The 11,875-nt window shown below is 30.2% G+C and overlaps 1 protein-coding gene across 1 annotated transcript in view; it reads left to right on the top strand.

The window, feature by feature from the left end:
- The window catches only part of Hdc (histidine decarboxylase), a gene marked incomplete in the record, with an annotated part of 86,263 nt that overhangs the window by 15,180 nt on the left and 59,208 nt on the right, over positions 1-11,875 (top strand). The window contains 1 exon segment of the mRNA XM_067051467.1: positions 5,602-5,774. Coding sequence (XP_066907568.1) covers positions 5,602-5,774 — 173 coding nt within the window.

Below are 11,875 nucleotides of genomic sequence, written 5' to 3'. Positions count from 1 at the left end.
TTTTGTAAATTTATTATGTCAAATATCATAAAAACTAAACCTAATAAAATAAAAAAACTACACCTACGAAGATAAATGTTGAAAACTACTTTATAGTACATTTAAATAGCTTTAATTTGAGTGCTGGCAGACATAGGTATGTCTTATGGTTCCTGAGTATATTTTCTAAAACTATATTTTCATAAATTATGTTTTCTCCGAACAACATGATAAATCATCATTTTGTTATTTTGGCATATATCATGAAAAATGCTATTACTACGAAGATATATATATATATTCATAAGTCAACATTTTGTGAATTCATTTTATCGGATATCATGAAACCTACTCCTACGAAGATAATCTTAATAAACTACTTCATAGTACATTTAATTAGCTTTGAGTTGAGTGTTAATAGACATTTGTAGGTCGAATTGTTTTTGAGATTGATTTCTCAAATTAAATTCTATTAATTAATTCTATTAATTTCTCAAATTAATTTTAAAAGTTACTTTTTAAAAAGCTATATATTGAGAACTATTAGATCGTAATAGTAAAGGGAAACTATTGAGATCGTAAAAATATTCCTATCTGAGTTTCCAACAGAAATATGCGTTTAAGGCCCCTTGTAAAATAAAAAATTATTTTGAATAATAAAGAAGCTGAAAAACTAAGCAATATATCCAAAATGAAATGAAATGAAAAATAGTTTATTATTCTAAATGGACTAGGTTCTTTAGAATAATTACAGAGGCAATTTTAATTTTATAATTACATTTATTGGCCATAAAACAATGTGGCCAATTTAATTATAACTTATATACAGAGAGAACTAAAATAGATTAATTAAAAACTAACTGACTAAGTAAAAACAAAACAAAAAGTTAATTAGAAAATATCTGTACTATTATAATAATGGGTCAGATTGGTGAAGCAAAAGGTAGTGAAATATAAGAGATTCGAACGCGGAAAGGGCTGGTACATGACGTATGTTAGAGAGAATGGAGTTCCAGAGATATGCAACTCGGGTAAAAAAATGATTTATCAAACGCTGCAGTTCGATGAGGTGGAGGGTAAATGTCAGATAAACAGGACCTGGAAGTACGGGATTGGACAGAGAATTTGAATTACACATTTTGAAGGGGCGTTGAGTACCAATTGCTTTGAATAAAAAGGAAACTAGGAAATAGGAAGGATGGATAAACCCACTTCAGCTCGGCGTAGTATTGAGTTATGTGCGTATATTATACAATGCCATTCTCATAGTTCATCATAATTTAATGTGACATTGTAAATTTACATGGGAGCGATAATTAAAAGCAACGTTTGATAAAATAAAATTTTTATAATTTTATCATTGTCTATTTTATGTTAACACTATTTTATTTCTTCTTTTCTTTCATTTGTATTTAATCTCCATTTAGTTATGTTTACATAACCTTAACTCTACCTTAATTCACCTTTTTTGTATCTTATTATCCTACTATGTCAAAATATTTTTAGTTTTTTAGTTTTTTTTTCTATCCTTTTAGCATAGAATGATACTCTACAAAGTGGAGCGAAACCTCACCAAATAAATAATAATAATGAAGGCTTAACAAACCCGAAGGTTCGATGCCGATACCACTAAACACTCTCTACATACATCCTTCCAGTGATGCCCCTATAAACCCAATTCTACTAAATAAGTTCTAACGCATTCCTCCTATCTACGTTTCGGTCTACTCCTCGGACGTGTACCCGTTGGTTCATTTTTTCCAAATAAATACATAAACTATTTTTTGTTTTCTTATGACCACACCTCTGACCATCTTCTTCATAATTTGAAATAGTACGTTCAATTATTTACATACACAGTTTAATAAAATAAATTAGTTTATAATTATTATTTCCCTAAGAATAATAAGAATAGATTATTTTTATGATATTTGCCAAAATCCTGAAATTTTATTTAAAAATTATACATCCCCAAGGCAATCTATCAAATAACAACTTTTATGCAAAACATACAACATTATTATTAATAAAATGACATACTTTAAATACAATTGACACTCATATCAATAATTCAAAAACTTATTAAAGGCTATCCTGCCAAGGCCAAAAATTTCAGTCAAAATTACCCCATGAGATATAAAAAAGTATGGAATCATGCTAATTTATTATAAGCTTTCCTTAGCTTATGTCTAATTACTTATTTTTTCTCTCTTCTTATTAACAGGTCAGGCATATAATTGGTTTTTCAAAATGTAATTTGCTCCTAAATCCTTCTTTCTTTTATTATTAAAATTCATATGAGAGTTAATTGTAAATATTAGCATAAATTTTTACCCACATTTTTCGGGAAAAATAAACTAATTTCATTAATTTTAATAAATTAAATTTAGCTTAAAATCTCAGCATAGGTTTAAATTTCTTGTGTCTGTTTTAAAATTCAGTGCATAATTAATGTTTTCTGATATGTAAATGGACTCAAGAATTTTTCTTTTGAAATCATCATTTTCTTTATGTAAAATTATTGTGTGCTGGTTTTTGGCTGCGTGCTCTGAATTAGTGCTGTTTTATTGGGATCCTTATTTTAAATATCATTACTGTATTGAATATGATATATTCTATCAAATTGGATAAAATATATTTTATTTAAACTGTGGTTTATAATGAACATTTTTCAAATAATAGTATTGAATTTCTTCAATTAAACGTACTGTAGCTCTTAAATTAGGGCAATAAATACTGTTAAGGACGTTTATTGTTTCTGTTGTTTAGTCAAGATAAAAAATTAAATTATTTTTTGACACAAAATGCGCTTTAGCTTTTGAAAAACGAAAAACGGTATTCTTTGAAAATAGTAATTTTGACGGGAGTGTAAAAAGTGGAAACGATTTACTTCTGGATAAAAGAAACTCCATATAAAAGACTTTCATTTTAAATGGGTTTCTATGAATAAATCTAAATGCTATTTTACTATGCCACTATATTGCTATACAATTCACCATTGGACACCATTGTCGGATAAAAATATAATTCCCTCAATATTTAAGATGATATATACCTCCAGGTATATTTCTTTAAAAACTAGCTACAACACTAAAAAGAATATCTAATAGAATATCATTCAAAGAAGAGTAAATTTTCTCTCAAGATATACTTTTATAATAAGTAACTTATATTAGAACACTGAAAAATAAGTAATGAATTTATTTTGGGAAGTCTATATCTTAGGTTGGAGTTCTGGCAATGGTCAGATTCTCCACTCAAGTTGAGTGTTTGCGGCTTTAGGGAACTTGCTCAGCCTCCACTGGCTCATTACAAGTGATGCGGCAAGAGGGATGCGCTGGGATCTTTTGAGCTCTGCTCTACCCCTCACACGTTGTGGATAGAGTGGGCTCAGGGATCCTCGGGTCGTTTGTGTAAATATTGTATATATTATTTTATCATTATGTTATTTTATTGATTTATTTTTCATACAGATAATTTGATTATGTTCATTTTGTTTATTCTTTTGTTTGTATATATTTTAAGAGAGTTTTTTTTTTTTTAATTTATTTTATTTATTATTTTAGTATGTATGAGATCATTCATCACTATTACCTATTGCCCACAACTGTGTGGCATATTGTAATATCTATCAATAGATAAATCTATGAATTTAAAAAAAAATATATATATCTTAAGAACCATCAAACACACAGATATCTATTAGCACTCAAATTAAAGGTAGTTTAATGTGCCGTTAAGTAATTTATAACGCTTATAGGAGTAATAATTTTAAGCAACATTTAATAAAATACTAAAAAATAATTAGTGAATTTATTTTGAGAAATCTATATCTCAGGAACCATCAAACGCACAGATGTCTATTAGCACTCAAATTGAAGCTAGTTTAATGTTCGTTAAGTAGTTATAACATTTATCTTCATAGGAATAATAATGTTCATGATATTTACCAAAATAAACACAAAATGTTGAGTTACAGTTGTTCAGAAAAAAATCTTGATTTATGAAAAAATATATCTCAGGAACATTACGACGTACAGATTTTGGCCAGCACTCAAGCCGAAAATAGTAGTTCATCTTCATAGGAGTTTTTATGTTATTTGACAAAATATTGATTTCTAGTTGTTCGGACAAATGTTTTTATTTTTCAGGAACCGTGAGACGTACAGATTTCTATTGGAAATCAAATTAAAGCTAGTTTAATGTGCTATAAAGTAGATTAATACACGTATCTTCGTAAGGGCTGCCGTTTTCATGATGTTCATAATCAAATATTGGGATGAAATAACTACCTTTTTTTCAATCCGGCTCTTGGAGTATTATCAAATGCCTGCAACACATCTAGGAAGACGAGATGAATCTTCTTGTTCTTTTCAATAAACTTTTAAATCGTATAATGAATTGTGAAATTATTGTCACCCAGGTCTGAATATTGCTTATTCTACCTTAAGCTCATAATCCATGCTCGTAAGAATCCGTTGGCACAAATTAATTTACATTATCCTATAGGTACATCTTATTTTTAATGTAGTAAAATAGTAGAAAAAAATATAGTTCCAACGTTATTTGCTAAAATAAATTATATTATTTAATCGAAATATAGATATTTCGTTTAAAAAGACAAGAAAATTCAAATGAAAGCTTCAAAATGAAATAATGACATAGTGTTTCAATAATTTTGTGTAGATTGCGATATTCAACATCCTTATTAATATTGATTACAAAGTTTAGTAACAATATTCCGATAATGTTTAACCCAAATATCGATATTTCGTTTAAAATGACTAGAATTTAAATTAAAGCTTCAGTATGAAATATTAATATTTTCTTTTAATTTCGATATTCGACAATCCTATTAATATCGATATTAATGTTAAATAACGATATTACGATATTATTTAATTAATATTGATGCAAAAAGACTAGACGATTCTACAGAAAGCTTTAAAATGAAATGTTGATATTCTGTTTCAATGATTTTTTATCAATTTCAATATTCATAGTTTAGTCAGTAATATCGATATCAGAGTTTAGTAACAATATTACGATATTATTTAATATTTCGTTTAGATATCCGAAAACTTTTATAGAAATTTTCAAAATGAAATATCGATATATAGTTTTTGAATACTTCCATATTCATTTTGATATTTGGCATTCTTGATAATATTGACACCGAAGTTTAGTTAAGAAGGTTCACAATTTGTTTGAATTTTTTCCCCCTTTTATTTCATTCTTTGTTACTCTATTTTAGTTGTGTATTTTTTAGCCCTGATGAAGCCCCGTAAAATGGAACGAAACGTTGGCTCACATTAAATAGTTGAATACTTTTTTTTTTTACAGTACCCCGACCATTTTCTCTTAATTTATTTTTTAAATTTTGTTTCTCCCATGATATGACAATTATTTATTTCGTAAGCAAATAAATTTCAACATGACCAAAAGACCTATAAAATAAAAAGAGGTTTACAAATTTATATTATTGGAAATAAACAACTAAAAATTTACTTTTGTTTGGACAAAAAAAGTTTCAAACTACTCAACAGTAAAGTTTGGCGTTGTTTCTTCTACTCTTGATTTACAGAAACATACCTAAACATTAATGAATAAAATTATTTTCAGGAAAAGAAATGATCGACTACATAGCGGAGTATTTGGAAAACATAAGGTCGAGGAGAGTTTTCCCGGAGGTGCAGCCTGGTTACATGAGATCCGCCGTGCCCGACTCGGCGCCACTGGAACCAGAGCCCTGGGACAAGATAATGGCGGACGTTGAGAACATCATAATGCCTGGGGTAAGTTATAATATAATTATATCAAGTTTAAAATTAATAAGTAGTTCAAAGCATCAGAATCACAAATCACTACGTCCTACAACTAGAGATACGACATCGATAAAAAAACACATCGATGTTCAATACTAAAACATCGATGTTAAAGAAACATCGACAAAAAACATCGATGTTTGTCAACATTGATGTATTTTTTTAAACCATTTCAGTAACATTAAGACGGTTCTAAAGACTACGCATGCTCCGGGCAGTCAGAAGTGCTTTTTCAATCAACCAATAGGACATGGACTCCAAAAAACATCGATGTTTTAAAATATCTTTGCTTATAATACATTACCCAAAAAACATCGATGTTTTTCAACAACTATTTCAGAAACATAAGGTCTGTTCCAACGATCACGCATTGTACGGCCTGTCAGAAGTGGTTTTTGAAACTAAGAATCCAACATCGACTACAAAAAACATCGATGTTTTAAAATATCGTTGCTTATAATACATTATCCAAAATACATCGATTTTTTTGAACATCCATTTCAGAAAAATAAGGTCTGTTCTTCGACTAGTATGGTCAGACTTTTTGTATCAATCATCGACGACAAAAAATATCGATGTTTTAAAATATCGTTGCTTACAGTACATACCGAAAAAACATCGATGTTTTTTTATCAATGTTGCATCCTTTTTTTGCAAAAACCACTTCCGACTAGCTGGACTATACGTCGTCGTTGGAACAGACCTTGAGTTACTGAAATGGTTGTTCAAAAACATTTATGTATTTTTGGCAAAGATTTGTATACAATGATATTTTAATATTGAGCAAAGATATTTTAAAACATCGTTGTTTTTCTAGTCGTAATTTATCTCTATCATGTCGTTAGCGTGAAGGTTGGAGGTACTTTTTTATTCGACCACATTGTTGATAGGAATCTATTTATACTGTAAATTTCTGGTTTTCATTTAGTTACTTTTTTAAAAAAAATGAAAAATTGGAACAAAACATCGATGTTTAGAAAATATCGGCTTAAAAACATCGATATTTAGGATAAAATATCGATGTTTTCAAAACATCGACATCGATGTCGCATCCCTACCTACAACTCATATCTCTACGTACTCATAGAAGAGCATCAGTGGTTCCTCTGTTCCTGGTCCAACCATATTACCTTGGGTGGCTTGCTCGATCAAAAACAGCCAATAAGCTTTAGACCATAACCTTTAGATCTCTTGGACCTTTGCATATCACAAGGAGGAGACATATAGGTTTATCTAGGTTATTATTGCTTATTCTTGCCTCCTCCCTTGTAGAGAAGTCTCAAATCGGATATCTACATTTTGGATCTACAGATCTGGATTTTGGATTTACAGACGTATCCAAATAAACGTTGAACAGTTTTAGAAGACGCTCCTTTACGTCTTGTATTTCCTGTACAAGAGCTTAAGAGGAGAAAAAAATCAGTTATTTCACTCCAATTTCTGATTACTTCAATGAAAACTATGTATGATTACTTGTCAAAATTGATGAGTCTGGCAAGTATAAGTAGGGGGAATAAAAAATGACGGCTGTTTCAAAACCTTTTAAATTTTTTTTTATTTATTTATTGATATTTATAACTCTACAAAAAATACAACAAGTAAATTTGATCATAATGACATAATGATAATGATATGACACAGCATGTAGAGAAACTACCCAGTAGTAGAACTCTAAAAACATTTTACAATATAAGGTCACGAGGCCATCTTCTTTTCAGGCGCCTTGGAGGATTGCCAGGAATGGAAGAGGAAGCAAGGTTAGAAACGAGTGGGTTTGGGTGGTTAGGGAGTTTATTTTGGAAGGAATAATATCGGGTTCGGGCTAGATCGGTTACATAAGGAACATTTAGGTCTTTATGGATGGTTTTATTAGTAACAAAATAAGGAGCATTGAGGATTTTACGAAGGATTTTGGATTGTAAAGATTGGATACGAGAGGAATTCGAAGGTTTAGTGGAGCCCCAAAGCTGATATGATACAGCATGTAGAGAAACTACCCAGTAGTAGAGCTCTAAAAACATTTTACAATATAAGGTCACGAGGCCATCTTCTTTTCAGGCGCCTCGGAGGATTGCCAGGAATGAAAGAGGTAGTAAGGTTAGAAACTAGTGGGTTTGGGTGGTTAGGGAATTTATAATATCGGGTTCGGGCTAGATCGGTTACATAAGGGAACATTTAGGTCTTTATGGATGGTTTTATTAGTAAGAATAAAATAAGGAGTTAGGTTTAGTGGAGCCCCAAAGCTCAACTAAAGACGAAGAGTAAATGTGATTTGATGGGATTAAAAAAAAAAAAAATTTCATTTAGAGTTCTATATCTTTAAAACTACCAACGTCACTTGAAAACCTGAGAGGATATCATGATGAGCCCAAGGGTCAAAGGGTGTATCATGGCACAGCCTTAGAAGCTTCTCACAAAATCGTCATCCCCATTATCCTGATCGGTGTGATGACTGGTGTATATTACTTCACGAATCTTTTGATCATCCCTTCGTAAGCGGTTCACCGGACGTTTAAACATTTTATAATGAAGTGTAAATAGTTGACAGTAGTATTATCTAAACGGTCTGTCATAGTTAGTCATAAATGTGGATAGCAATTTCCGCTTGGTTTAACGTATTTTTTGTACACGTATGCCTGCTATCTACCAGACGAGTTGGTACCCAATCACATTAGACGGAACATTCACCTAAATGAGTAAGCCTCTTTTAAATATTTCTTTCTTTTTTTTCCCCACTCTCCATATCTCTTCTATCTTGTTCCTTCCATATTCACTTTTCCGGTTAGCTAATTATTTCTACTCTTCCATACTACTGTGTGTCTTTTATCCATTCTATCATGTATTCCGTTTTATTTTTCTTCTTTCGGTTTTTTTTTTCTTCTCTATTCTTTTTTGTTTTTATCATACTATGTTGATTTTAATTGTATTTCATTTTTTTACAGACATTATTTACATAATTATTATGTTAATCTTTTATCCATTGCATCATGCATTCCATTTTCTTTTTTGTTAATTACATCATATATTTTGTTTTCTTTCATACATTTCATCATGTTAATTTAAATTGTTTGTAGACATTACTTATACAACTTATTATGTTAATCTTTAATCCATTAAATCATGTATTCCGTTTTCTTTTTAGCTCATTATATCATATATATTGTTTTCTTTCATACATTTTATCATGTTGATTTAAATTGTTTATAGACATTACTTACATAACTAATTATATTAATTCTATTACTAATCATTTAGATTTTCTTCTGCACCTTTCCTTATGTTTATTTCTTTATTTACTTGAACATGATCTGTTTTTTTTAATCATTTAAATGTTAACAACTTTTTGGCATATTAAGCTACCTTTAATTTGAGTGCTGGCAGACATCTATAAGTCTAATGTGATAAAGATTTCCTTCAATAAATTCACTAACTAGAAATTTTACGGTATATTTTTAATGAAATAAAATTTTGGGGTATTTTGGGTAATATTCATCATAAACACCACTGATAGGGCTTAAATTTTAGTAAATTTACTCTACTTTAAGTGATGTCTTATTAGGATTTTCAGTGATGTAGTTATATATAGATATGAAGAAGCTCCAAATTATTTTTTTTTTTTTTTAATGTTCTGAAAAATCATTCTTTATATCTCTTAACTATACTTAACAAACTCAACACATCATTTTAAAATCAATATTTTTTATAATATACATAGGTAAACGTATTAAGGGTTTTGAAGAAGGTCGCCAAGTGCCTCTTACAGTGTAGGGAAACAAGAAAATGTCCCCTAAAATCCCCGAAAATAACCACTCCAGTGAATATGGTTATGCACATTTAAGTGGGTTATGAAAGTCCAATATATATTTACTGTAATTCGGGTAGTACTAAAGGTCCATGGAGGTTTCCTTTCTAATAATAATCCTTTAAGGAAGTTAAAAATACGAAATTACACCTAAACTGGGCAAAATCCTTCATTTTTGTGAATTTATCACAAACAAAATCATTCATAATGACCTCAATGTTACAGATACTGCCGATCAATCCTTCCATGAAAACTGATCTCCTAAATCTACTTGTTTCTAACCTTGGTTCCCCTCTAATTCCTGATATCCTCTCTAGGCGTCTGAAAATAAAAAAAATGTCCATGTATAGAAATTATTAATTAAAAAAATAAAATAAAAAAAAATTCGTAGCATAAATATTAAATAAAAGGAAGATTTTTTAAGTTAATATAATTTATAAGATCGTTGATTGGCCATGTATAGTATATAAAAGGAAGATGATTTCGGTGTGATCAAAAGAACTCAAATAGTAATAAAAATATTAATGAAGAGCTAACGTTTCTCCCCACTTTGTAGGGCTTCGTCAGAGCTAAAAAAGATACAAACAAATAAAATAATGCAACAAAGTAAGAAAATATATAACATGAAATAAAAGTAAACTAAGCTGTGGCTAATTATGGTTAAGTAAATTAAATTTACTTTGTTCATTTTTATATAAATTAAATTTACTTTATAAAAAAATCAAATGGTATCCATGTTAAGTCTAAGCACTCTTTATTATATCAACAGTCCAACGTTTCGGCCAATTCAGCCATCCTCAAGGACAATCATAAATATAAATTTACACTTCACATCCAAATTTAAAAATGTTTTGCAGGCTATTCTGCCCAGGTCATTAATTACAAGTCAAACTACCCTATTTTGTAACAATTTTATAAATTTTTTAAACATTTAATTTTAGATCAATTTTCACTATCAACTACGATATAAACAAATTTATATATTATTTAAATTTATATTTAAGATTGTCTTTGAGAATGATCGGATTGATCGAAACGTTGGACTGTTGATATAATATAGAGTGTTGAGACAACATGGGCACCAATTAAAATTTAAAAAAAATTATTTTGTTTATTTAAGAAAAAAAAAATCTGTACCGCTACAATCCATGAAGGGCCAGGGGTTCAGTGCTTAGTAAGGAAGTACTGTTACTAGACCAACGGTTGTGCAAGGAGGTGATTTGGTTAGAATCATTCTCGACCGCCAGATGTTTACCCAATTTAAGAGGCTGGGTGGACCCAGGAGGTCTCCAGAACCCACAGGAGTTGACTCACTGTTACAGTGTACCAGAAAACAATTTTCTGCCCAGCCAGATTCGAACTTGGGTCTTTGAAGTTAGTAGCCACGCCCCTTACCCCGGGGCTATCAGCGTTCCCTTGTTCATTTTTATATCAATTTAATTGACTTTTTTTATTTTTAAATACATTTTCATGTATTCATATTTCGCCATACCTTAGTTTGCTTTTATTTCATGTAATATATTATCTTACTTCGTTAGTTATTTGTTTATTTTATAGCCCCAATGAAGCCCTGCAAAATGGAGCGAAACGTTGGCTCATAGTTGAGTTCTTTTGACTGCACCCGGATTATCTTTCTTTTATATACTACACACGGTCAATGAACGATCTTATAATAAATATCAGTCTGTAAAATAACCATAAAAAATATTATACATATACATCTCAATCAAAGTATCCATCTATTTATCATAGAGAACAACTAAAATCCATCAAAAGGAGATAAAACTTGACATGAAAATATTAAAATAGACCACACTTCATTAGTCAGATGAGGAAAAAGTAGACGACTAGACTATATCATCATCTTAAGTAGATCGTATGTGCCAGCTATTCGAAAATAATTGAACTGGGAATCCCCGAACAATTTCTACAATTGTCAAGGACATGTGCCGATCATTCAATATGAAGAATATTGACACTAGGAAAAGAGGCGCGAGTCTTTGAAAGACGAGGTCTAACTACGTAGCAGTGGTTTCTAAACCGGGTGACGCGTCACCCAGTGTGTGCCAGGGGTGCAGTAAGGGGATGCCACTGTCTCAAAATATTACAAAAAAAAGAAGAAACAAATAAAATTATGTAATCCCCCAACCTATACTTGCAGACTTGTCAATTTTGACTAGCAATTATACATAGTTTTCTTTAAAGTAATCAAAAATTTGGGTGAAATAACTGCATTTTGTCTCCTCTTGGGCTCTTTTACTATGGCCTG

Source organism: Halyomorpha halys, unplaced genomic scaffold, assembly GCF_000696795.3.
Source record: "Halyomorpha halys isolate HHAL.00 unplaced genomic scaffold, Hhal_1.1 Scaffold255.1, whole genome shotgun sequence".
Taxonomy (NCBI): Eukaryota; Metazoa; Arthropoda; class Insecta; order Hemiptera; family Pentatomidae; genus Halyomorpha; species Halyomorpha halys.
The sequence above is the reverse complement of the archived record's forward strand: the minus strand, read 5'-3'. Positions and strand labels throughout refer to the sequence as shown.